The sequence below is a fragment of the Symsagittifera roscoffensis genome, chromosome 1 (assembly GCF_963678635.1).
Source record: "Symsagittifera roscoffensis chromosome 1, txSymRosc1.1, whole genome shotgun sequence".
Taxonomy (NCBI): Eukaryota; Metazoa; Xenacoelomorpha; order Acoela; family Convolutidae; genus Symsagittifera; species Symsagittifera roscoffensis.
Genome location: NC_087062.1, coordinates 9,136,203 through 9,163,789, shown reverse-complemented (window position 1 = coordinate 9,163,789; position 27,587 = coordinate 9,136,203). Strand labels below are relative to the sequence as shown.

General features: G+C 37.0%; 2 protein-coding genes across 4 annotated transcripts in view; one reads left to right on the top strand and one right to left on the bottom strand.

Annotated features, from left to right (window-relative positions):
* The window catches only part of LOC134857191 (tectonic-3-like), a 409,016-nt gene that overhangs the window by 199,882 nt on the left and 181,547 nt on the right, over positions 1 to 27,587 (top strand). The window lies entirely within an intron of this gene.
* The window catches only part of LOC134857186 (filaggrin-2-like), a 35,736-nt gene continuing 9,668 nt past the window's right edge, over positions 1,520 to 27,587 (bottom strand). For all 3 annotated transcript variants that reach the window (XM_063873560.1, XM_063873561.1, XM_063873562.1), the window contains 6 exons: positions 22,684 to 22,772; positions 20,521 to 20,677; positions 19,440 to 19,665; positions 17,132 to 17,556; positions 11,598 to 11,884; positions 1,520 to 2,085 (listed from right to left, as the gene is read on the bottom strand). In XM_063873560.1, coding sequence (XP_063729630.1) covers positions 1,798 to 2,085; positions 11,598 to 11,884; positions 17,132 to 17,556; positions 19,440 to 19,665; positions 20,521 to 20,677; positions 22,684 to 22,772 — 1,472 coding nt within the window. In that variant the 3' untranslated portion in view covers positions 1,520 to 1,797. The remainder of the gene's footprint in view (positions 2,086 to 11,597; positions 11,885 to 17,131; positions 17,557 to 19,439; positions 19,666 to 20,520; positions 20,678 to 22,683; positions 22,773 to 27,587) is intronic.

Genomic DNA, 27,587 nt, shown 5'->3' with positions numbered 1-27,587 from the left:
TTTCTAAGATTTAACTTGCAGTGTGCTATCGAAAGCAAAACTTTTTTCGTAAAAGTATTTATAATCTTTTTGGGAAGCTTCAATTTAGTGCCCCAGGCATTACCTCGCCCAAAAAAACTTGGGGGCAATAGATGCGAATCAGCTCTTACAGTGGCTTGAAAAAAATGTAAATACATCTAAGACAAAACCATTGCAATCATCACCTCGCGATACACAAAAATAAAAAATCAGCAAAAATGGAACTATCAAAATCAAATTTGTGTTATTTATACATAGATACGAAGCTGCCGCTTTGCTAACACCAGCGAGAAATGGCAAAATTAGCTCTAATAGTTTCGAAAACTCATAAAACAGAAAATTTAAATTTTTTTAAATCCAGTTAGTCAAGTTATTCTAGTTAGTTGAGTGGTTATCAAATCAAGTACCTTTTAGTACCAGCAACCGCTAATGCTAGACTCCTCTCGTTTTGATACACGTAGGGACCTTAATTGAACATGCTTTCAAGTTTAGGCTAAAAGCGTCTAAGCCATAACTGTTGTCAATTAAACGCAAATCTTTGACAATAAATTACCATTAGCGTTAATGAAACAATACGATTAAGAGTCCTGTGCACTAACAATTATACTATTGGAGCTTGCAAAATCATTTTTTTGATATGGTCAACTCGAATTGAAATTGAGTTGAACTTTTGCGGCTTTCAACTTGTTCATGCACACTTTGATCTCGGCTTGATTCAGCACTTGTTTCTACGATTCCGCATTTCGTTTCAAGCATAGTTGTTCAGCGAAAAATATTTTTGTTCCGACTTTCGAAGAAGGCGAGGAATTCATATGCTTGGGGTTTTTTTTTCATAATCAGACCAATTTAAAAAAAAATTGGTGATCTTGTGGAGTGATCTGGGGTTTAGGAATTTTCAAGCAACTGTGCTAACGCTAGCCTAAATCCGATTGGAAAAACATGATGGTTTTAACGCGCGTATTTTTTCTGCGTTGTGAGACATCCCGCAGTCATAATCGTTCCAAATTCAAATGATGCTAAATAATCGGTCTATTAATTCGACTCTAATTTTAGCACTTTATAATTGATATTCGTAGACCAAAAACTAGTTTATCAAAATTTTATTTAACAAAAGAGTTTAATGAGTGTAACGTCATCCGGGGCAAGCTGGAGTAGGACAAGTTGGGCTGGGACAAAAATGTCTCGGGGCAAAATTACATGTTATCTTGAAATTATACGGCAAATTTTGTTCGAGTAACGAGTATTCGCTCAGAAAAAAAGCGGATAAGCGCCCATAGCAAGTTCTTTGAAAGTTGTAGGAGCAATAATCTATTTCTTCTGTTTTTATCAAAGATGCTGATCTTCTTTGAGCTGATCAGATGAAAAGTTTAGACCATTGCCTAATCCTGATTAACTGAGAGGTCATAAAATTCGATTTCTTTCAACTTTGTCTGTTTTTTTAGTCAGGGCTTCACCTTTATTTAAATTTGATGCCCTCTGCGCTTAGCCATTCTTGCTTGAGAATAAATTATCGCAGTGAACAATTAAATTAAATGTAAACTCTAATTCAATAAAAATGGTAAATTTGTGCGTCCAAATATGCAACATTAGTTCCCTTGACTATATGACTCCAGTCATATCTATCAGCTTGTCTAATTTGATGTCTTCGATTCCGGGAAAAAGAAACCAGCTCTTTTTGAGCCCGGAGTAATGAAGCTTTGTTATAAGTGAGGAACAATTTGAAGGTATGACGTGTTGGGTCGTTCGGGGATGGGGTGGGGGTGGGGATGGGGATAGTGTTTATGCATAGGAGTGCAACTGGGAGTCCTCCTCGGAAGAGGCTCGATGATCGGAGGATTCTGCCTTGTTCTGTCTGTCGTCTTCTAACTCTTCGGCCGCATCTGTCTCCTCCTCCTCCTCCTCCTCTGTCCTGCCCTCTCCTCTGATTAATTTGACCCCTTCCTCCTCTTCGCCTTCTGTCCCTTCATCTTCATCATCGCCCTCCTCGTCCTCCTCTTCCTCTTCGGGACAACAGCTGCCGTCCCCCCTTTTCTCATCCTCTTCTGCACCACTGGGGGTCAAAGGCTCCTTAAAACAAAAATTGGTACAAGCAACCGTAAGCTAAACAGGGGGGGTCTGTCTACAATTTTCTCAAAATGAAGGGAATCAGTTTTTTTGAAACCTGAAAGTTTTAGCGACTTAGGTCGATCAAATCAGTTTTTCAGCTGAACCAATACATTTTAAAAAAGCTATTCTGCCTAAATTTTCTGCGCTGCATGCCATTATGTCAAGAAACGAATAGGCCAAAAAGGAAGTTCCGAGACAATTTTTTTGGAAAGTTTTGACCAAAGTTTCAGTTTTCGTGGCGCCCCTCCCTTCTCAAATTTGAGTGGCCAGTTGGCTCATACCTGAATTGGGCGTCCGCCCCACACCCACTTATCCAATCAATCCGCCCCAGAAATAAAGGGAAAAAACAACAACTGGTGTTTCTATCTAGTGGGGTTATCTAAAACTTTTGCGCATCAAAATTTGAAAAAAAAGAAAAATGGCTTTTCTTTGAAATCCCCCAAGTTTTTCTGTGGAGGGAAAAAAAGAAGGGCCTAAAAATTCCACAATTTCAATTTGAGTTTACACTCGATCCAACTGCGCCTTGAAAAAAGCTTGTTGTTCCGACTTTCGAAGAAAGTGAGGAACATAAATATATATATAAATATAAATACCCGGAGAGTCTTTTTATTCAGACCGATTTTAGAAAATTTGACTGCATATGGGCATATCGATCCGGAAATCTTGGGATTGCCAAGCGACCATTCTTGCATTAGACTTAGGTTCGTTTTTGCTGGCTGGAATAATACTTGCATATTTTGCTTCCAAACGCAAATTATTTATGCGTTGCAAATTATCCGCACTCATAATCGTTGTTTATTAAATTGACACAAGCTAATTGGTCTGATTCATACCATAAATGACTCAAATTTTAACACTGATTATATCAGCTTAATATTGTAGTTTCTCAATATTTCATATAACGAAAACTATTCGAGACCAGTTTATGGGCAGTCAGAACATTCAGGCTTTTGCCCTGATACAATAAGATAGTTATTTAGGAGCAGACGTTCATTAGGCGCGCAGTCCGCCTTGAATCCATCTCGTTCAAATTTGTGTGAAAACTAAAAAATGTATCCTTATTTTTGTTCACATGGGCCGCAACTTTGATAAGCTCATTGATAACCAGTTTTTCACAATGCAAATCGGTTTGTGTGAAACACCATCGAGACTTTGATGCTCAGAAACTACTGTACAAATGCATTTGCCGAGTGACTGAAACTCTGAGTAAAACATTGGCAAAATAAACAAGACTGCTGGTATCAGGACAATTTGGCATTTATTATAAATTTGTCTGCCAGAACAATCTGCAACTCTCTTTATAGCGTTTAACAAATTTATCGGACAACGTATTAAATTTCTGAAAAAATTCTGGCCTTCAAATTCGAAATATTTCTCTGAAGTTTCGCGTTTGCCTTTTTGTCGGCATTTTGTGTTTTGTTTTTGCTGGGGAAATTACATGGGAAATCGGTGTTGAATGAAAAAGTTTTTTAAATTGTGCTCTCGAAGAAATGTAACTCTCCAAAAAAACGCAATCATTTTGCATAGCTTTTTTGTCAGTACAAATGCAGTTTTGAACATTTGAATGCAGTGGGGGCTATTCTCATGGACGAAGGACCAATTTGGCGAAAAACACATGGGCGAAGGATCGAAAACAAAAAATGTTGAAAGTCAATTATGATAATGAAGAAATTTTTGTTCGACTAAAAAGAATTAATTGAAGCAATATTTAGCTTTTTTTATAACGAAAAGCTTGAAAAACTAAAATTTGTTCCAATTCGCCGGCGGTCAGTGACAGTTTAATAATTTTGCATATTTTGCCGTTTTTATGTTCGATCAATAACAATATCAAGTCCTTGGAAATAATCACTTTTTTTTTTACTTTTGCATGCTTTCTTTTAAAGTTTCAGAATACTGAAATCTGATATGCTGATTTTTATTTTAGCCCATTCGGTCCTTCGCCAATCAGGGATTCCAATGATTGCAGTTTCAACGCCATTTCACTGGGTGCTTATTCATAGGTTCCCAAATAAAAAATCAGTCCCATAGGTTCCAAAATAAAAAAAGTAGTCGCATAAAGTCCAAATCTTTTCAATTGGTCAAAAGACTAAATTAGCCGAGTCTCGGTTTAAAGTCGCCGGTGGGCGATAACCTGCTCTAAATTTCGTATAAAGCCCTACCCTTTGTTGGCAAGCTCGCAACACGTTTGTCATACCGTCAACTCCTCGAGGTATGAACGGTTGGTTATTGAATCCGTATGGATAGATAATATCAAGCTTGTGAGAGAAATAAGTTAGTACAACTTGTTTTCGTAAGAGTTAATTGTTCTCTGAACCGTAGTTCTCTTCAGACGCCGTTCTCGTCCTTGTATCAAGGTCAATCGATCAGTACACGTTAATGTTATATAATATCAAAACATAAATGGTATATAAATACATAATACGTTTTGCATGGAGTTTTATCTATCCATGCCGGATGACATTCCCCCTCCTCGAAAAAATGGTAAAGTTTTATTTGAGTTTTTAAGTCCCCGTAGGACTGTTTACCTGGTGTTATTCATATCTCCCCTCTTTGTTCTCCGATGTTGTTGTCAGTGTTGTCATCTACTGCTCCGTGTTCTTCTTCATTGTTTAGTTGTTCGTCTTGTTTTGGATCTTCTATATTTTTCGAATTTTCGCAAAATATGTGATTATTGTCTATCTTTTCGTCATCAGCCTCCGCTGGTGAATTTAGATCAATTAAATCATTTGTAATGCTTGTTTTATGTTTTGGGCTAATTTCCTGGATAAACTGTATGCAGGCTTTGTATTCCGGAGTTTATTCAGAAAATCCCATTTCCTGAATTAAAAATTTCAGGCTTGGCGTATTTTGTTTCGATTTCTCGGGTGGTGAGTCGATTCCAAATTGTTTCGTCCCTACTATGCTTGTGGTTCGTATCGCGTTGATTGGGATAGGGTTTCCTAGAGCTGTCGCTAATGTCGCCTGTCTTGCTCTTGTCGACTTTCTTGTTGCGATTGCAGGCGGTGTTGTTTTTTGGTTTTTTCGCATAGGTGAGGGTGAAGTGTTCTCCTCCGATTTGGACGACAAGTCGTCTTCTTTTTCTTTAATAATTGTCTTTTCCATCTCTGTTTGGAGACTCATCCCTCTTGGAGTTTTTAACTTTCTCGTTGGCTTTCCTCCAGGCCGTTTTCCCAATGTTTTTCTTTTCGCGGGACTGGCTTTGCATGTGCCCTGACTTTGTGCTTTCTCTTGATTTGATAACTTGACTGGGAGCCCCGTTCTGGTGTTCTCCTTGAACATGGGGTATTGTGGAGCTTGTGGAGATTGATGTCTAAAAAACGTAAGCATGGTGCTTTTCTCCGTGCGGATTTGTAAGCAACATAATCGCTCAAACGAGAAGGTCTGCAAGGTCCGTATATTACCGGGTTGGGGACGAAGGCGGTACCACTATTCCTTAGTAGTCTTGGTTGTTTGCCAAAAAACTGTACCCAAGCAGTATGCGGTGTGTATGTGAGAATTTTTCGGTCTATTGTTTTGTATTTTTGTTCAAATGTTTTTTCGGGTTTTTTTCTTTGGTTGCTAGCCGAATGGTTTTTTGTGCCACTAGTTCTATGCGTTTTTTGATATTTTTATCGACTGTTCGTTGTACTCCCTTATATCTTAAATTAAGTTTGTTCTCAGCTAGTTCTACAGATTCTGTATATGCACCTGTTTCTGACTGTGGCGATGAATATTTGTTTTCGAGCGTCCTCGGTATTGGTTCATGTGGAACTTTTTGTGGTGTCTCTTTCTTTCGAATTTGTACTTCGTCCTCTGACCATCGTTCGAGGTCATGCATGACTTCTGCTGGCAACGGCGGCTTTACCGGGTTCTTTCGATCTAAACGTGCATGTTTTGCGCTCTCCCAGTTTGAGTTATTAGGTGAGCTATTTGTGGCTATGTTCGATAATGGAGTGTTTGGTTTTCTAGCCAAATGTGCTTCAAAAGGAGAAATTCTTGTGACACCGAGTGGTGTGATTCTCAACGTTTTTATTATTTCTGCGACATCCGAAGCTAACTTTAATGGTGTATTTGTTTGATCTATTCTCATTACCGCTAATCTACGCTTAATTGCTTGGATCATCCGTTCAACTAACCCTATAGCTCTGTGATCATCTACGGGTGCAAAAAATAGTTTTATATTTTTTGACCTACAGAAAATTTGTAGTTTTTTCGCTCGGAATGTTTGAGCTTGGTCGCACCTCAATCTACGCGGTACCCCGTTGTTAGAAATATATCGTTGCATGAATTTAATTGCAATATCTGCTGTTGTGTTTGAAACAATTTTCGCTGTCGGGAACTTTGACCACTTATCTATTGCCACCAAAATGTATGCGTCTCTATTTAGTTCGTCCGGTACAGCCCCGCAAAATCTAATTGAACTTCCTCATTAGGATCGACCACCGGTTCCATTTGGAATGAAAATTTTTTGCCTAGGCTGGGTTTTAAATTTTTACCTTGCTCCGTGCAATGTTTACAGTTTTGTGCCATCTGAGCAGTTGAGCGATGAATGTGCGGGAACCAGACATGTTGACTCAGATCCAACATGGCTGACAATCCCGGGTGTGTGAGGTGAAGACTATCCAGGACTGTCTGTCGGAGCTGCGAAGGAATTACGATCCTTTCATCGAACAGGAGGCAGTCCTCTCGGAAATGGAGGCGATTTCGGATATTGAACCAGTACTGTCCGTATGAAGCTTTGATGGCATCCCAGTCTCGCTTTTTCACAAAGTTTATCAGTGGGCGCAAATTTCTGTCTTTCTTGGTGGCTGCAGCGATGAATGGGATTCCCAGTACTTTTTGTAGTTTACGACGAAATAAAGGCGTGTCCTCCTCGGTTTCAGTGGCTTTTTCAACAGTGGCCACCACGGTGTCCATTATTTCTGTGTGGCTGGCCTCTAGTTGTAACGAAGTTGTCATTGTCGGGGGTTCCACGTTAGGTGATGTCTCCTCTTGTAGACATACATTGGGATCCACGCGGCTGACATACATCTCTTGTTCCATCGGCTGATCGTTTTCGATGTTGCTACTTAATTGGGTCGATGTAGACGATTTCTCTTTTTCCATCTCGGTTTGTAGCATTGTTTGTGTGACTATGGTTGCTTGAGCTATTAGTGGCATAGTTGTTTGTGAACTGCATCCTTTTGTTACGTAGGATGTTGCTGTTGTGGTGTCTCCAAAGATAATCTTTGGAAATTTTGCAATTTTTCGATCCTGTGATCAAATCTCTTGCGTAAGATACTTGTGCGGTTGGTTGGTATTGCGGTGATCATTTAGTTTTCTTCATCTGCTTGTCTTTTGTTGGTGGTCGCTTGTGCCACCTAGGGTCGGAGAGGCTTTGTTCTCGGTCTGATGTGTTCTTCCAATCCACCGAAGCGGTACGACCGCGTGGTTTTGTGGTTTTTAGATCGCTCGGGATGAAGCCGCCCGTGAAATTTTTTGTATCTCTTCTACTCATTATGTGAAATTTCATTGAGTTGATCGATCGCTCGTTGAATTGAAGAGTTTTTGAATGCGAGAGTGTTGACTGATTTTGAGCTGAATGAAATGTTGACTGAATTTGAACAGAGTTTGAGTTAGACTGAATTCTGTTTTTGAGTAGCAATTGACCGTTGATGGAATGTTTGGAATGTTTAATTGTTGATTGAGCGTTTGTTCTAGCATCTAATCGCCCTTTAATTTCTGCGCGTTTTTTGATCAGGTCACATGGTGCTTTGTTTTGATTGGCCAATTGATTTAGGATGACATTGTCAATCATTTCTAAGTTGTTTATGAATTTATTAATTGACGCAACTACAAATTCCTCGTCATACTCGCTGGGGGGTAAGGGTAATCCAACCGGATTTCGTGACATAGAGTCTATTAAGCCCATTTTACTCCCTGCGAGATGTTTGATATCAAAATGGAATGGTTTTAATCTATCGATCCAGCGGGTGAGACGGCTTTGACTTGTCTTTGATTATTCGCTGGCGTTTAACGCGCTAATTAACGCTTGATGATCAGTGACGACAGAAAAATGTTTGCCGTACAAATAATATTTGAAGTGCTCAATTGCCCAAACGACTCTTAATAATTCTAATTCGTTGACTGAATATTTTTTCTCAAGGGAATTTAAAAAACGTGACGCATATGCTATAGCCACCCAACCTTCTGTTGAATGTTGCTCTAATGCTGCTCCTAAACCTGTATTAGATGCATCACAGAAAATGCGAAATTCTAAATGTTGATCAAAATGTTTATTTTGGGTGATTTTTGCCACGAGTTGTAAAATGTTTTTAAAGGCTGAGTTGTGTTCCGGTAACCATTCCGAGTTGTGTTGGGTCTATTCTTTTCAGTGTTTTTAGTAATGGTCGCAGTGCTGCCGCTGTTTGTGCTAAATTTGGTATATATCCTGTAAGATGATGTATTGACCCCATGAAGCTTTTAAGTTGTTTTAACGTTTTGGGAGGCAATAATTTTTCAATTGCCTCGGTTTTCTTTATGAGTGGTTTAGTTCCCTCACTGTTTGTGGTGTAGCCCAACCACTCAACTTTTTTGCATGCGAACTTACATTTGTCCAACGAAATTGCAAGATTTTCCTCGTCGAGTTTTGTTAGCACCGTCTGGAGTTTTTGACGATGAGTCTCGAGCGTTCCTTTTGTTACGATTAGAATATCATCAAGTTATGCATAAGTATTGTTGCAATTTGTGAGTGTCAGATCCACTGCTTTTTGGAACTCTGCCGGCATATCCGTAAGGCCGTAAAATCCTGTTTGGAATTGGTATGTTCCGGTAGCGTTCCCCCCAATTAGACTGAAGTTGCATTGTTCTCGTATTGTTTTATCCAACGGGATCTGTGAATACGCGTATCTCAAATCAAGTGTTGTGAATAGTGTTTGGTTCGATTGGTCTGATTTCACTACTTGTGCGATATTGTCCAACAGGAGATCTATGTTTGGCATCTGATATTTGTTTTTGTGTTTGTATTTGTTAATCTTCTCCGAATCCAGTGCTAGTTTAACCGTTTGGTCCCTTTTTTGACCGTGATGACTATTGGACTGATAAATTGTTTGTCTGAGCACTTATCGAATTTGATAATATGTTTTTGATCAATCAACTTGTTTAGTTCAGCTTCAACTCTTTCTTGTAAATGTATGGGTATGCGTCTGCCCTTTTGTTGTCTCGGTTCAAAATCTTTGTTGAATTGTGTTTTCATTACGTGATGTTTGGACTTTCCAATTCGTACGCATAGTTGTTGAAAGTTATCTTTGAACCATGGTTTAATTTCATGGTTTGATTTGTCGCTCCGTTGTACGGTGAGTACCTTTTGAGTTGGTTTGTCCTGGATTAGTTTGATGCCGATGCGTGGTAGTAGATTGCGTCCTAATATATTGGCTTTTTGGTTGTCCACTATAATGAACAGAGCTGTTTGAACTTTCGTTACTATTAATCTTCCTCTAGGTTGAATATACTCACCGTTATAACACGATAAATTTCTGGCTGTATCCTCCGGGGGAATAATTTTGAATATTGCCGATGTATTGTTTTGTTGTAATCGTTGGGCGGTTTTTTCGTTTAGAAAGGACATTGGGCTACCTGAGTCAGCAATTGCGAATAATTCTGTTGTATTCGTTCTCAATTTGACAACGTTTTCATTCAAATTGTCTTCTGATATTGTTTTTGTGTCCTTAATCTCAAATAATTCTGAAATTTCCATTACTGAGAAATCGTCTATTTGATAGTTTTCCCAACCATTGTTTGTGGTGAACTCAGCGTATGCCACCGGGTCGGTATCTGTGCCCCGTGCTCTCTATTACTGTTTCTTCTTGTTGTTCCTCATTTGTATTGCCTAGATAGTTGACGTTTGTGGAACGACAAATTGTTGCAAAATATCCGCATTTTGCGCATTTTGAACAAATTTTGTCTTTGGCCGGACAAGATTGTAAATGATTTAGACCATATTGATTTCCATATTTGAAACATTGTTTGTAATTTGTGTTTCGTTGTTGTTGATATTGTTGACCCCTTGCGTTTTGTGATCCACGTGGATATGGTCGACCGCGAAAACTTCCCCGGCCGCGTTGATTGTTTTGGTTATACTGTTGATTTTGTCTGCCACGTGTATTGACATAGTGTATTGGTTCTTGTTTTGGGGTCGTAACTGTTTGCCCTCCGATCGGATTTACTTTCATTGTGCGGCTGTGTTTGATTCATTTTTCGCGTCGGATCGCGTATTCATAAGCCTCCTGTGGCGTACGTGTTTGGGCTAACAATTCCTCTGCAATTTTTTCATTGTTATTGTGAGCAGTAAACATGTCCCTTATCCACGCACTTTCTCGGTCGCCGCAATCAGCCCGTGAAGCTAGTTCCACTAGGTCAGCCTGAAATTGTTCTAAGCACTCCGTTTTCTTTTGTTTTCGACAAATAAAATTATACCTCTCAAAAGCTATTATCCGTGTTGTGACGAATATGTATTCCAAAACAGTCATGAATTGTTGTGTAGACACCGTATGGAATTGCATATTCGGTCGTTTTTGCTGTATTTGACGTTGTCCTTCGGTGCCGAGACACTTTGCATCCTTTGCGTCCGCTTCATCCCATCTGATTGAATTACACAGCACCCCTCTTTCTCGCGCTTTTATCACTTGGTTCTCCCAGCCCACTCTTTTTTCTTGGTTGCGCACCTCTCGGTTTTTCCTTTGAGCATCTGTTTCACCAGTGATTTCAACCTCGTATACTGGCTCAGCTGGTTCGATAAGTGTTGGGCGGGCTCGTAATAGGTTTCGATTTTCGATGCCGTCTCTAGCGAATACTGCCATTTCCAATATGGCCACCCATTTTGTTCACTCTAGTGGAGGTTCAGCCGATGCTCGTTCCCAAAAAGGATTTATGTTGAGTGGATTCTTCGAAAATCCTGGTGGCTGCGCCATGTCATACCGTCAACTCCTCGAGGTATGAACAGTTGGTTATTGAATCCGTATGGATAGATAATATCAAGCTTGTGAGAGAAATAAGTTAAAACAACTTGTTTTCGTAAGAGTTAATTATTCTCTGAACCGTAGTTCTCTTCAGACGCCGTTCTCGTCCTTGTATCAAGGTCAATCGACCAGTACACAATAATGTTATATAATATCAAAACATAAATGGTATATAAATACATAATAAGCTTTGTATGGAGTTTTATCTATCCATGCCGGATGACAACGTTGGCGGCGGTCACTATTCTGCAGCTTCAGTTTATGCTGGTTGAACAGTAAACAATCAATCCATAAAATGGTTGGCTCAAATTTCAACCAATCAGAATTCAAGAAGATGAATTTTGGAACTTATGCGACTTATTTTTTATTTTGGAACCTATGAATATTGGAACCTATGGGAATTCACCATTTCATTGTCTCAAGGTCAGAATTTTTTCAAAAATTTAACACGTACCGATAAATTAGTTAAAAGCTATCTCGTGAGTGGCTGTTAGTTACCTTCTCGTGGTCACTGAGAGTGTTGGTCATGTCAGTGGGTGAACTCCTCTCGTGCTCCTCCAGTGCATTGTCGTTGGCACTCAGAAGATCCTCCCGCTGCTGCTGCTGCTGGCAACTGCTTCTGCCAGTAGTGCTGCTGTAGTTATTCGTGGAATGTCCACTAGTATGGCCAGCAGTAGTCAGCACCCCTCCCCCTCCCCCTTCCCCACCTTCCTTGCTTCTAGGAGGGCTCATCTCACTCCTGCGTCCCCCTCCCCCATTCACTGCTGATAACTCACTGTCATCGCCTAAACATACCACACAAAACATCACTTAAGGTCAATTACACGCTGAAAAAAATGTAATTTAAATTAAAAGTTCACAGTTATAGCCAATCGAAATGTACACAGAGACAAAGATGACCGTCGCTTCACATGCGATGCAGAAAAAGGGTAGTTGCCAAAAAGAAAACAGTCCCTTTGCAAAAGAAAACATTTATGAAAAAGCATGTTATTCGAGTTTCGCAAAAATTAACCACGCAGAAAAAACCATGCTATACTGAAACAAGACATCTCGTATAAAAGGGAAGCCCTGAAAGTTCTGAATATCATTTAGGGTGTTTGAAGAAAGCTCAAGTTTGAAATTCAACAACGTTATCAGAAAAAAATAATGCTGCAAATACTAGAGTTTTCCTCTTTTTTGAAAATGTTCCCCCAATGTAAAGTACGAAGCGATATATTTGAACCCCCTTCCCCGTGAGAACATCTAGATACGATCCCTGATTTCGCATATTTGCTGCAACTTCTGCAGTGAATTCATTAGCTGTATTTGCTAGGCGCTAATGAAAAATTGAAAATTTACGCGCTTTCTATTTATTCTAAATTGGCAGCAGTAGTCCCAAATTTGAATTTGAACTAGGATATCTAGTCGCTGTAAAAGTTTCCGACCTCAAAATATGACAAGACTGCTCGTGTCAGGGCAAAGCCCTGAAAGTTCTGACTGCCTTTTAAGGTCTAAGGAGCAGTAATAGCGTGAAAAATTATAAGTAAGAAAAATAAAATGTTTATTTTTTTCATTTGAGATTTTTGCAAAAATCATCCCCCACTCGCCATATAAAGTAGAAAGTGATAGATTTCGCTCCTAGTAACAAATTAATAATGGCAAATAAACTTCATTCAATTAATTTGGAACGATTTCTAAGACAGATTAAATCTTCGCTTGCGCGTTAATAGCGCAAAATACATCGCGCGTTAATTGTCCCAAAATTGCCAAAAATGGAAATATTTAAACCCCTATAACTTTACGAAAAACATCCCTTGGTAAATTTTTTTTTCAAACTTCAGCTCAGGACAACAATACCTTTTGAATGATACTTTAAAAATCTTGTCAAAATGGCTAGCTAAAAAGTCGAAATTTCTCTGAAAAAAAAAACCCACACGAGCACAATTATTCGTTACTTTCGTTACAAAATTCGGAACAAAAATTTAAAAGAAGTCGTTTTTTGTTGAAATATGTGTTGCAAAGATCTGAACCAAAAAAACCTAGATCTTAAATTTTATTCAATAAAAGTAGTAAATAATTGATATTCGAGCCGAATTTCTCTTGAATTTTTTTTGGAAGTAAAATAAAAACATTGAAAAAAATTCTTAAATTTTTTTCAATTTTTGCAGAAAATAATTTGATGTTTTTAGAATTTTTTGTTCCTAAAAAGCCCAAAAAACTTCAGAACTAGTTTTTTGAGTAAAACTTATTTTTCACAGCTTAACTTGAAGTATAAGCCGACTATCGTAAACCTATTACACGTCTGCTTGATCGATTTCATGTAGAGTAAAAATTAAAATTTCGAACTGGTTTTCTCGATAATGAAGAACACTTTTTAAGTAGTACTTTGCGTCGATCGAGTCACGACTAAAAACTTTAACTATGATATATCGCTGGACATATTTCAATTATTATTTGTGGTACCTGATTTCCTAGAAAAAAATTAAAAAACCAAAACACCCGAAGACAAAGTTCCTCCCCACTTTCAAAGGTCAAACGTTAAGTTCAAAACTTTCACTGGCGGAAGAAGAGTTGTCTCAGTTAACATTACCATCTAGTTGAATAGTCGCAGTGGTGGCTGAAGATTCGAAATAAAAAATAAAAAAAAACTGGTACCTTTTTTGGCGAATAAGCTACCCAAGAAACAGATAATATGAAAACTCATTTTTTGAAGCTTCAAAAATTTGACAGAAGGTGAAAACAACAGTAATTCAATTTGTGAACACTTTCGACTCTCTGAGAGTTTTCTGGAGTCTTCTTTTGCAAAAGATTTTAAAAAATGAAATCGAAAAGTATTCTAAGAAAATCATATTACCAAATTTTTTTTACAGGTGCTGACAAAAATAGTTCGTACAGATTGAACAGAATTGAACTATCTCTAGTTTTGATTGAAATCGACATAAAAAGAAAAAATTGATTTAATCATAAACAAGAGACATAGGCATCAGTTTTTGCTGTAAAAAAACTTGCACTATTACTGTGTAAACTGAAATTATAACAACCAAATAGGGCTTTGTCTTGATTTATCAAAACGCTTTGGGTAGAAAATTTCGAAGCAGAGAAGCATTTTTTGTCAAAAATTTAAAGTAGATATATATAGATATGTGTGTGTGTGTGTGTGTGTGTGTGTGTGTGATGTGTGTCTGTGTTTAAGTGTGTGTGCGTGTGTGTGTGTGATGTGTGTGTGTGTTTCTGACTTTGGTTTCTGACTATTAATAAACCTGCATACCGCAAAAGTAAACAGTGATTTAATAGAACAGAGGGGCAAATTTAGGGAAAGGAGTGGCGGACTTCTACACCTCTCCGCCAAATTTTTTTTTCACATTTTTTTGTTTTACAACATGTAATTTCGATCGATTGACTGTAAAATTGTTTAACATAAGTTTCAAATCTTGAATAAAAAATCTTTGGTTGAAGCTCTGTTATTGAGGTCCAAATGTTAACAATTTGCTTGTTGACTTTGTAGAAATCTACCAACAGGTCAACAAAATCTGCGAATTTTGAAAATTTTAGCGACGTTTTTTTTCGCGTTTTCGGCGCGCGCTCTCCAAATTCCAAATGGATGCCATAAAAAAGTACGAAAGTATCAAAACTCCCTTCTTCTCCTGCCCACATGATACTCACCTCTTGTTTCATACGAATCTCTCTTTTACATAACAAATTAAACTTGAAAAACAGATAGTTCCAAAAAAATCACAGGATGATAAAATAGTAGCTCATTTGCAGCTCATTTGATAAAATAGTAGCTAATTTGTAGCTCATTTATTTCAACCCCAACTCAAACCCCTATTTTCTGATGCCTGATTAAATCTAGAGGGAAAGTGGCAATCAAAAGAACATCAAAATTCATTGGATCGGAGGAAACTTCCCAGGCATTTGATTGACTTCCAACTCTGACACACAAACTAATCTGACTAATCTAATTGCATGTATTTTCAAACTACATCAACCCCTGGGAAAGTCTCGCTGGATAGTTTGCGAATTATAACAATGTCACCCTTTGAAATTTGGGCTTAATTCATACCAAAAGTCAGGGAAATGAGGGATCGAAATCATAATAACAAACAGAAACTTTCAAGCCGGCGATAGTTTTTTGCAACCAACAAAACAAACTTTGGTTCGACCAGACCGATAGAATGTCAAGTTTAGTGCTGTTAATAATTGAAAAGATTAAATTTTGAAATAAATAAGAATGCTGGCATCGCAGCAAAGCCCCATGTTCCGACAGTGTTTTACGATCAAAAGAATTTAAAAGTTTAAAAATAATTTAAAGTAATTTAAAATCCAAAAAAATTCAGACGAATATTTTTCTGAAAATCACACGCTACCTAAAGCTTAAAGTGATCTATTTAAATGCCACGTAGCAACGAATTATTAGTTTTAGGTACTTTGCCTCATATCAAATTGGACTTGTTTCTGAGGTATAAAAAACTTTGAGGTACAAAAAATTTTTCTGAAGAAAAAACCACAACGAGCATACATATTCCATCCTTTTTTGAAACTTGGAACAATCATTTGGCTTTTTGTTCCGAAAAGTGAGAAGCGAGTTTTTATAACGCCTGTTCAGATACCTCAAAGCAAACTCGCACATGATCAAGTGTGGTATCAAACTGGAGCCTTTTCTGCCGTCATTCGCTTCTAAAAATGTATTTCAAAGAAGTTCCCTCAAATTCGAGAAAAACGGGTCTGAAGAATTGTGTTATTTAAACTATTTGACTGGGAGGAAAACGCAAACAAACATTTTCTGGGACGTATTTGTTTCTCTATTTGTCAACAGTGCGATCAACTGTGATTGTCAAAATGACTGTTTTTGCAAAGTTGAGGTTTTGAAAATTGCCAATTTGACTTATTTGGGAGAATTGAAACTCGACATATTTCGAGCTATTCACGCGTAAGCAGAGATTTAATCCAACTCCAAAATCGTTCCAAATTGAATTGAAGCATATGCTAGTTGTTGTTCCAAAGAAAATGACAGATTATTTGTGCTCCGGGTAGTTTTTTTTTCTCTATACCAATTTCAATTTTTTAACAAGCCATTTTTACGAATTATTTAAAATTCCATTTGCCATACAAGAAACATAACAAACTTAAAACTTCATAAACAGAAAAAAAAGGAAAACTAGGTCTACCAATTATTTAGTATCTCTCGATTAAAGTTCATTCCTGGCCAATATTTGAAATTTAAATTAGCAAGGGAGCAAAATTTACGAAACGGAAACAAAGCTGACAATCTTTGAGCAATCCCAGTTGAGCCGAAAAGTAATTTACTTTATATAAAAATTTTGAAAGTTTTAAGTTCCCCCTGAAACAACAAAGAACATGAAACTTGAAATGAAACTAAGCTTGAAACCAAGAATTTAGGCTGCAAAAGAGACGGCGTTATCTCTAAGCCAAAAACGAAGGATCCCGGAAGTTTTTAAAATTCAATATTAAAGTTCACAATTTTACAGATTTATAAGAAAATTTTACGGGAAAAAGTCTAGTTCCCAATAACAAGATACTTGCTCTTGGAGCTATACTCATCTGAAAGTTACTGGTGTCCTGAGCTCATATTCTAACAAAAAAATAAATTACTTGGAATCATTTTTGTGACAGTATAGGGGTTTGAAAAATACCTTCTTTACATAACGTGAGGGAAGATAATATAAAGAAGAAAATCGAAGCGAAAATTGTTAATTTTTACAAAAAAGTATTTCATTGACTTTAAACGGTAGTCAAAACAATCAACGCTTCGCTCTGATACGAGCAGTGATTCTTATTAAAACGCTACTATTTGTTAAAGTATCAATTTGTACATGTAATAGTGTGTAGTTGGATGATTTTCAAAAAAAAAAATTGAGAAACTTTCAATATTTTTAAAAGTCAAACACTACAGCAGACATTAAAGGGCAGTCGGCACATTCAAGGCGTCGCCTTAAAACACGCAGTATTTTTTCTCGGTTTCGTAACCAGTCTATCGGATCTAGATTTTGAATTATTTTATGAACAAACAGATACGGCGATCTTAATCGTACCTCCAACTGAGCAGCGATCGCCTTGGATCTCAATCGTCACCGGTTCCATCACACGACTGCTAATGTGTCCCACACCGCTCATTCCTGTCTTCTCCCCCTTGGCCCCGTTCAACCGGGGGGACTCCTCTTCCCCCGCACCCCCCTCGCCCTCTTCCCCTGTGTTATTACTAGTGTTATGTGAATGGGCCTGGGAGGGGTTGGTCTGCTGGGAGACTGAGGCTGACAAGGAAGTGTGAAGAAGAGAGTGGGTGGGGGCTGAAATGGAGATGCTGCTCTGCTGTTGGTACTGCAGTCTCCACTTGTAGTTGAACTGTCTGAGTAGTTTGTGGTACTTTTCGAACATGGGGATGTCTGTGAACTGAAGCGTCTCCACGTCGTACTCTTCGATGAATGGCAGCAGTTTCAGCTGCATCTGTTTGTACCTCCTGCAAATAAAAAGTAAAAATTTTATCAAAAAATTATTTTATGCGGGGAGTCTTCAATACTCATGCCTCAAAATTTAAAGTAAATAGGGGTATAGGGGGTGGGGGGGGCTTACACTGGATGTCGTGTGAGTAAAGTTGAACTCAGAACAAACCTTGAAAATATTTTTTTTAAGACACGCTGAGTGTGTATAGTTTTTTTTACCAACACTGAGATGAAAAAACTTTGCAATCGCTTTCAAAATTCTGAGTTCCAGCAAACTACATAGTTAAATCCGATTTCAAAATCCGTTAAAAACACCGGAAAATTCCGGATTTTCGTGAACAGTTTTGCTATCTCTTTCAAAAAAAAAACTTGACTTATTGAATCAAAAGTCGAATGTTATCATGGAGCAAATCCAATTTTTCCTATGGCTCAGCAGTAAATCTATGAGGTTTAGCGGAAATGACGATGATGCACAAAGCACAATGAATCACGGCTAGCCAACGTAATTATATACATTATGCAGTTACTCATCGACACCATAAGCGATTCCGCAATCCTGTTCCGGAATCCTGAATTCGGAAGTTAAAATTTCCGGAATTTCCGGTTCCGGAACTCCGGCAAAAGCAAATACGGTTACATCTCTAGCAAAAAAAAATAAGGTTTTTGATATTCTTCCTGAAAATCTGCTCGAACTGTTTAAAGAATTTCATATTTTTCGGTGTTTCAAGGGAGCTCGGAATATTGATTAAATAGAGGAGAAATAAATTAAGAACAATACTGGGGCATTCGTAGTATCAAGTATCAGGGTAATCATTGATGTTCCACCCCCTAAGGTTCCGTGTCAGGGGCGGATCTAGGATTTTCTCGAAAAGGGGGCGTATTTTTTCAAAAATTTGAAATTTTTTTCGACCTTTTTTTAGGTCGACCAAATTGATTTTGCGAGCATTTTTCGCTCCCTAATGATTTTTGCTCTCAGAACACTATAAAGACCCTTATTTAGCGCCGCATTCAAATTTCTTGAAAAAAAAACAGGTCAAAATGCCGCTTTTTGGCTACTTAAAAAAACTTCAGGTTTCGTCAGCCAAAAATGGATGTCATAAAAAATGCCAAAGGGAAACCCTTTGGTTGGTGAGGTGGTTGAGTCATTGAGGTTAGAGTCGCCCTGTAATCTTAAAGAGATTTCGCCCTGTTATATTAAACTATAATACGTAAATATTTTGACCAGTTTTTCTCATGTTACTTTGTTTCGTTTTGGAACCCAATAAACGACTGCAAATTCTTCAAAGTGATACCACGCTCCATCTTCTATAGTAGCCAGGATAGCCGGTTGCTTTGCAAGTAGCACATCATGTTCCGACCATATTCATAAAAACTGCAAATAAAAGTTCTTCAAATCAGTGACGTTTTTTGTGGATAATGTCATAGGAAAACAATACACAGTCGTAAAAAGTTAGTAAATTAGGCATAATCGACAACAACTGTCTTCAAAGTAAAATATTGAATAAAAAAGGAAACAAAACTCAAATCACGACTGAAATGGCTTCAATATGGCATATTACTCAGCCCAGTCCGATGATTATTTGTGGTGCCTAATTTCGCGTGGAAAACAAAAAAAAAGAAAAAACTTAAACACCCGAACACAAAGTTCTTCCTCTTTTTCAGTTGTCAGAACAACAAGCTTTGCTTTCATTGTTGTGAGAAAACTGTGCTATCACTAACCCCGTCCCCCTAATCATGGCCATCACTTTTTGCTTCCATACGCTACTGCTTTCTGTAAATATGGGAGTGCTGGTTTTGAAACCATGTGTTTTTTGAGAAACAACTGGGAGATAGTCTATTAATACGTGGCTGGAATGGGGAGGGGTGGGGTGTGTTGTGACTTGCAGTGACTTGATGTGACCTGGCTTGTGAGGAGGTGGGGAGGTTGTTGTCCCACAGATTGTCTGCGTAGTAGTTCCTGTTGGTGGACTTGAGGTAGGAGCACCTGCTGGACAGACTGGAGGGGATAAAGAGGATGAAGAAGAGGTGACAGCTCCGCCTCCGCCCCCGCCCCAAAGGACTGCTCAATCTGCGACCCTCACTCGAACTGCCGCCTCCCACCGAATAGCTCACACTTTTGTCAATGCCTATCACATTAAACACACAAGTATCGTTAATGCCAAATTGTGCTCTTTTTCCATACTCCCCCCCCCCCCCCCCCCACTGCAAAGTTTTACAAGTGAATAATTGTTGTTAACATCATCCGATTGTTATGAAAAATGACATGCGGACTAATAAGGCTACGCAATAAACATATTTGGTCTTCAAAACCTTGTAAAACCACTCGTTACACTAACATATTGAAGCTCGTGTGAGGTGGGGGAAAAGGAAAAAGAGCCGGCGCCTTAGAAAGTTTATGGTCAGTCAGCCAAACATATATATCTCAAAATAGTACAAAGGAGGGACCCTTTGGGTCGAATCCCTGAGGGTAGGGGGGAGAAGGAAAAAGAGACCCAAACTATTGGCAATCTCTTTTCGGTCAACGAATTTGAACGAAGTTCATTAGCGTAAAACTGCTCATTTTGACGCCGGATTTCGCCTTTTTACTAATTTCCTCACATAAAAACGGTTTCCGAAAAACTATTTAACCTAAAAGTATAGTTTTTGACCGATTAAACTGCCCAAGGTCACAAATATTGCCAACAGTTTGGCATTAACTATATATGCAACATCATACAGCTGCCAGCCTTTTTGGTTTTTCGGACAAATCTGATGTTTTGGCAAATTGGATATTTACGCGGTACGCAGGAAAGCTTTCTAGAATGTATATTTTTTAGAATATAATAGTTTAGTATACACGGTACGCATGAAAGCTTTATAGAAAAAAATATAGGTATAATGGAAAAGACCCGTATAACAGCTATGAGGTGAAGTAAAATAATAAAGCGGTTCATTAGCATAAGAAGAATATAAATATAGGATAGGGGTACAAGAAAGCGTACCGATGTCGCTGTTGACTAGGAAGAGAGCTGGTATGTTGAGTGTCTTGGCCTGCTCCACCACCCCTGCCCACGTGAAGGGGGCCAGGGGAGTGACGTCATAGAGCTCCATGTGGCTGTCGAACAGGTACTCGTCATACTCTGCACTCTTCATCACAACCTAACCACACACACACAACTGAACACACTTGAAAATAGAAAACAATTCGCTATGAACCTCAGCTTAAATTGTTCTGCGCAAAACAATTTACCACAAAGACACATTTTAGGGGATCGAGTGAGATGTTACATCAAATCCCTTTCAGTCGTGATTCGTTTAATATAATTTAGTTTAAGTCTGGGGACAGAAAATTTATTTAAAGTTTTTGCTTTTTATATGGCGCTTCCAATGGCGTTAGGCAGGTCAATTTCAGGTAGTCAAATAATAGTTATAACACAGAGGCGAAGCTGAGCTTCGCACCACTAGCGATACAAAACAAGAAAGCCACAGTCGGAGAATCGCAAACGTCGAAAAAATTAGATCTATCGAAAAGAATAAAGGTAGTGTTGAAAAAAACCATGACAAAAGAAGGTAAAATTAGCATCGGAAAAAATTTACCAAGTGGTAACAAAGTGGTAACAAACAAACACCTTAGCAGAAACCCCTTAGCAGAAACCCTTTAGCCGAAAAAAGAAATCAACAATACTTAAGATTTATTGAGTCCAACCTCGCCCTTAAAACAAACACACATGAAACTTTATTTGCTCGTCATATGAAAATATGGGGACACTAAGCCGATATAATATAGCCCGAAACCTGTTAAGACGAAAAGGGAATATGAAAAGCCGAAAAAATTCAAAAAAGTTATTAAGTCCCCGTCATCCTCAAAACACACCCGCCACACACGCATACAATTTTTTTTTCGCTCATCGGAAGACGGAATATGTGGCCATTAGACCAATTTGATTTAAGCCAAGACCTATCAAGCGGAAAAAACCGAAAAAATGTTATCAGGAAAACCTATAACATTACGAGGCCAAACTGTGCATTTTGTTTGGCACAGTTTGGCCTCGTAATGAATTTCTATTAATTATTTTTCGCAATTTGGGCAATTTCGAGGGGCGCATAGAAATTACATTTCCCTTGAAACCACTTAAAAATAGGACACTATGCGGATAAAAATTCAACCGATGTCATTTGAGCAGACTAAACTTTTTAAGCAAAAAAAACAAAAGAAAATAAAATATGATTATTGAATTTACAAACAGCAGAAAAAAAATCAAAAACTGAAAGCAACTACACTAATTTGCGTAGAACAAAAAACCTATCTACGATATGGCAACTAAGCCGACAAAACATAAGCAGACAAATAATACGCCGGCAGTTTTTTTGATACGGAATATTTATCGTTTAAAAAAAACAAGTTCCGTCAGATTCGAACCCAGGACCATTGCTGCCCCAAGCGTGTTCGGTAATTCCAGACCAAGTGCGCCGGAGACGCAAGGAAATTTGTATCGGTTATGAACTGAACCTAATTTTACCATTTCTAATTTCGACCATTCTGTTCAAAAAGTTATTTACGGGAAAAAAGTCTAGTTCCCGATTGCAATACCCTTGCTTACGGCAAGGATAATAATAATGTTTCATACATCAATAGGTTAATTAATCTGTTAATCTCGAGCACGCGGAGCTTCCATTCTTATTTTCTCCGCCTCTGCCAAAGCAAAATTTTATTTCTGATTTTTTTTTTCATAATTTAAAACTTTTTTTTTCATGATTGTTGTCGGAGCTTTCTGCGATACTTTACAAACTCGCCGATATTTTGCACTATTAAAAAACTTCTGCGTATTGGTGAATTTAGTTGGTGAAAATAATTCAAAAACCATTAAGCCACCCTTAAAAAGTCTACTTGACTAAAATTGATCAGTTTTTTTTTTTGAGTGTTTAACATAATTACAATTCTATTTGTCTATACTTGGTATTATGTTAAACACTCAATAAAAAACTGATCAATTTTAGTCGAGGAGACTTTTTAAGGGTGGCTTAATGGTTTTCGAATTATTTCCACCAATTAATTTCACCAATATTCAGAAGTTTTTTAATAGTGGTAAAGTTCACTGACAGTTAAAAATTGAATGTTGAAAATGTTGAATGAATACATGGATGGCATTTTCAATTGTTCACACCTGAAAGTAGGCGGGACTCTCTGAGGCGATGAGTTGTGCGAAGGAGTTGATGAAATGATAGTCGGAGCTCTTGCTGATCGGACGGATTCCTGAAATCAACTAGCCAATCACACACAGGTATAATGGTTCACGAAGAACTGTTCGTACCAATTAGTATATTCTACGGTTTCAGACAATTTAAAATGTGCTCACTAAAACACACTATGTAAAGTCTGAACTTAGTCTGAAACTTCATGAGCGATCGATCATATCATAATGAAAACAATTGCTCATATGCTTTAGTGGAATTTTTTTTCGACATTTTGTGGCCTTAAAATCTCCTTGTCTTACGTTAGCGCACGCCTCCTGAAATATACCATAAATTGGTATGGCCATTGGCATGGACGAACGTCATACCAATACAAATTTACAATCAGCGTCGACGAATATAAATGAAAGATAAAAAATAAAGATATGGGGGGGGGGATCTTTTGGGCAAAGAAAGATTGATTTGAGGTGCCAGTTTTACTTTTCATTCCGTCCCAGCGCTAATGCGGGTAGAAGTGCCGTTTCAGTTAGCGCTTTTATATCATCTTCATGAGTTACATAATATCTAAGGGGAGGGGACGGGGTGTTGTTGGATTGATACCATCCAAGTGCAGTGATTTGTGAATACTGTAAACTATTCAAAATCGGCTCTCAAAAATTGTCTCTATAATGTGCGCACCCATGTTTAGTGAAATCTAAAATATTGTTAACTTCAAAAATTTGCATAGGAGATAGAATGCCCTTCAAAGTGTGTTTTTCCCTAGCTCACATGGTATAGAATAAAGGTATGCAAAAGCGAAGGTATCTTTCGAAATTTTCGAGTATAGAAGAGAGAAAAATTCTCAGCGTGAGTGAAAGAAATTGATTAAGTGAAAGAAGCAATTTGAATTTCAGCTTCTGTTTTGGCGTTGCATGTTTATAAAAAGGACATAAAAAATTTTGGAAAATGTTCAATTTTGAAATTCAATATTTTCACACAGAGGCGAAGCGGATCTTCGCACCATTTGATACACACAAACATAAAAAGTCGAAAAAAAATAAATGTTGAAAAGAACTAGTTGAACAAAAATTTTCGTGTCTTGGTAAAAAAAAACTAGGGGCCCAGCTAAAGCTAGATGTACGTGCTTGACACTAAATGAATTTTCTATACTCATGCGGCACGAAAAATGTGATTTCAAAAATTGGACTTTCCTGGAAAATTTAGTTGTTTCTCTACTAATTTTGAGATAATCAATGATATCACTTTTATATCAATTCTCGTACAAAAAATTAAGGAGTCGCCGCTTCTATATGAACAATTATTGAAACTGGTTTTTTCAATTGAACTTTTCTCAGATTTGTTTGGATAACTAATAAAAAACTTCAAAAACTTTTCTCAAATTTGGTTGGGTAAAATTCAAAAAAAATTCTCAAAAAACGGTCAAAAGTTCTAAAACACAGTCAAAAGACTTTCGAAAATTCATAAATTGTTTCGACAAAAAACAAATTGTAGCCGTTTATGCAAACAAATTCCCAAAACCGAGATTCTCCATTAAACACCTGAGAATTGGCACGCTGATTTTCGCGTAGAGCCAAAAAAAAATCCAAAAAACTGTCTAAGTTTCAAAACTTTGACTTGTTTGAAGGCCATAACTTTTCAAACAAACTGGGCCTGGCCAAATATAAACTAGGTTTCAACAACCTATTGTATTGATTAAACGTATAATATCAGATTTTCAGAGTAGCCAGCAAGAAACCCCAAAAAAAAACCGTCAACAAAACGGAGAGAAGGCCAAAAAACGGTCAATATAAAAATTTCATTTCCGGAAACCATACTTTCTTGTGTAAAAAAACAGGGCGGAGCCTCTTATGCAGAACGAATTTATGCTACCTATAATTTTGATTGAAAATGTCAGATTTGCTAGGGTAGTTTTCGATAAGAAAAAAAAAACTTTAAAAAAGACGGTCAAAAAATCAAAATTATCCAGGGCCATAAAATTTGGAATAAAAAAATTGGCCGTGGTCGCGTAATCAAATTAACTACCCACAACCCCTTCTTGCATTTGAACCCAAAATCTCAGATATGGCAGGTGAGTTTTCAAGAAAATTCAAAAAGTATGAAAAACGGTCAAACAATCATAAATTTGAGTTTTCCGAGGGCGATTACTTTTTGTTTAAAAACACTTTGTGTGTGGCCACTAATGCAGTGCAGCTTCCCGGTGCCCATTAAATTCCTTGAACTTACAATAAAAGATTTGAGATGTTAGTAATTGAAAAAAGTCATAAAGAATCACAAAACTGTCGAAAATCAAAAAATGGACTATTCCGAGGACCATAACTTTTTATGTAGGAAAAAAATGGCATAGCCGCATATGCAAGGGAGCTTTTCTAAAGAGTTATAATCATGAAAACTAAAAACTTGGTTTTGAGAGGGGCAGTTAACGAGAAAATGAAAAACAAAAATAAAAAAAATGGTTCAAATAATTCCCAACACACTTTCGAAGGCGGTAAACAGGGGGTCAAGTAAAAAATAACTCTAGGGGAGTATTCAGGCGCACACAGTTTTTGCAAAATGTGAAAACGTTTTACAAAATGAAAAAGTAAAGTTCAACAAACCGATTGGTAAACATACAAATAACTTGAAAAGTGCGGAGGGAAGTTTTTAAATTGTGTTTCGCTTGAAGCGACCCAAAATTAGGTCCTAAGGCCGATGAAAAAACGGCACAACTAATTTGAGCCGAGGTTGTTTTTTAGCGAAACAAAAAAACGAAGGAAAGACGAAGTCAATGTAAGTAAAATTACATATTGTAGGATTAAACTAAACACTAAAAGCAAATTAAAAAATTTGCGCGCAACAAGAAAAAGTTTTCCAAGATATGACATTTAAGCCGACAAAAATAAGCAGAAAAACAATTGGTCGACAACTTTATTTAAAACAGAATATTTCTAGTTTGAAAAAAAAAACCTACTCAGATTCAAACCCAGGACTCGAACTCCTGACGTTAAATTTTACAGACAACTCCATTACCTCCAGACCAAGTGCAATGAATTATCGACTGATTTTTGATTTGATTTTATACAAAAGGTAAATGATTCAAAAGATTCTGTTGAGCAAGTTGTTAACCTGGAAAAAATTCTTTATTCTAGTTTATTCTAGTTTCAAGCGTAAAAATTTTTAAATTGTAAACTTTTTTTTGCTATCATTGAAGCGAGAAAAAGTAATTAAAACATTTAAACTAAAGTTTGGGAAGAAAAAATCTGCCCAATTTTTTCAATCTAAGATAACTCACGCACATAAAGTTCAAAAAATTTTCAGTATTCTGAAGCACAAACTGTGGGATTGTCAAAAACTATAGACCAAAAAATCCAAAAAAGTTGATTTATAGTGTTTTAAGACTAAACTTGAGTTTCTATACTTACTTTTAAAAATTTTTTTCTTAAACAACAGAAGGAGATAAAAAAGTGCTTTTTACAACCAAAAATTTTATTTTTTCCGCTTTCTGATTATTTAGTGTTTTTAACAAGCATCATATCAAGAAAAAAAATCCTTTTTAAAAAAATTTGGATTTATGAAATTGTAGCCTTAAGAGACGATAACTCAATAGGCTAAAAAAAACATAAGGCTCCGATCATTGCATTGCAAAAACTGAGAAGAAATTGAAGACAAAACAATTTGGAAAAAAATTGCTAAAAAAAATTGGTGATCAAAAAATGTAAAAAGTTTTTTTCTCATATCTGAATTGCTATAGCATCATAAAAGGTTTATGAAATTGGGGTTAATTTGCAGTATAAATTGCTAAAATTAAAACGGAAATCCATTCGGTGGCAAACTTTTCGACAAAATTTTGGAAATACACGAATGCATTAAGTGCTCTAAAAAATCTAAAATAAATCAGCAATGTTTCATCAATGAATTAGCCCTGGCTTCTGCAGGATTTTCATACTCAATTTGGAAAGAAAGCTGGACTAAAATTTTATTTTATGCTTTTCATTTGCCAGTCATTGATGATTTTGACAAGAAAGAAAGTATAGTAGTTGAAAGGGAAATCATTATAGAGAAATTGTGTTTTAATTAGATTTCCAATTTTTGCGTAGATTGCAATTTTTTTTAAATTTAACAATATATTTCTATGATACTATTTCTAAATTTTGCCCTTTTTACCGCAAGAGCCTTTAGATCTGAAACTTAAGGGATTGCGGTAGCCTCCTCTCCCAAAATGATTTAGCTGTATCTTCATCTATGTTTCAATCAAGATTCATCCATGAATCATCAATGAGTATTGCATTTATGTTTCCTAGACAAATTATCAGTTGAGACATCGTTAAATTGCCCACCCGCACTCAGTAAAAATAGAAATAACAGATTAAAATGGATTTTTATTGTCAGTCTCCATAAATTAAAAAAAAAGATTATAATAGATTAAAAATGGATTATAATGTTAATAATTTTCGAAACAAAAAACCCATTATTATCGATTGTAATCTATTATAATCGATTATTTTATGAAAAAACTATTTCTGAAATTTTATTGAATGATAATCCATTTTAATCGATTATAATCCATTTTTATTCAAAAAACGTCATCGCTTCATTTCATTTTATTTTTGTTTTGTGTGCTTTTCAGTTGATTTCTTTTCTTACTGTTTACTGTTTACTTTCTTACTATTTATTGCAAGGACGGAATTTAGGGCTGGGCGGGGGGTTGCGGACGCTTTTTATCAGGGACGCCTTTTATCCCCTGCCTACCCAAAGGGTTCCCGTTTGTACTGTTTTGAGATATCCATATTTGGTGGCGGACCCTTTGGCTTTTGGCGCCAATAAAAACTAATTTTTGGAATTTTTTTGAAAATCCGCCCCCATCCGTCGAGAAAATCTCATATCCGCCCTTGGGTTTTTG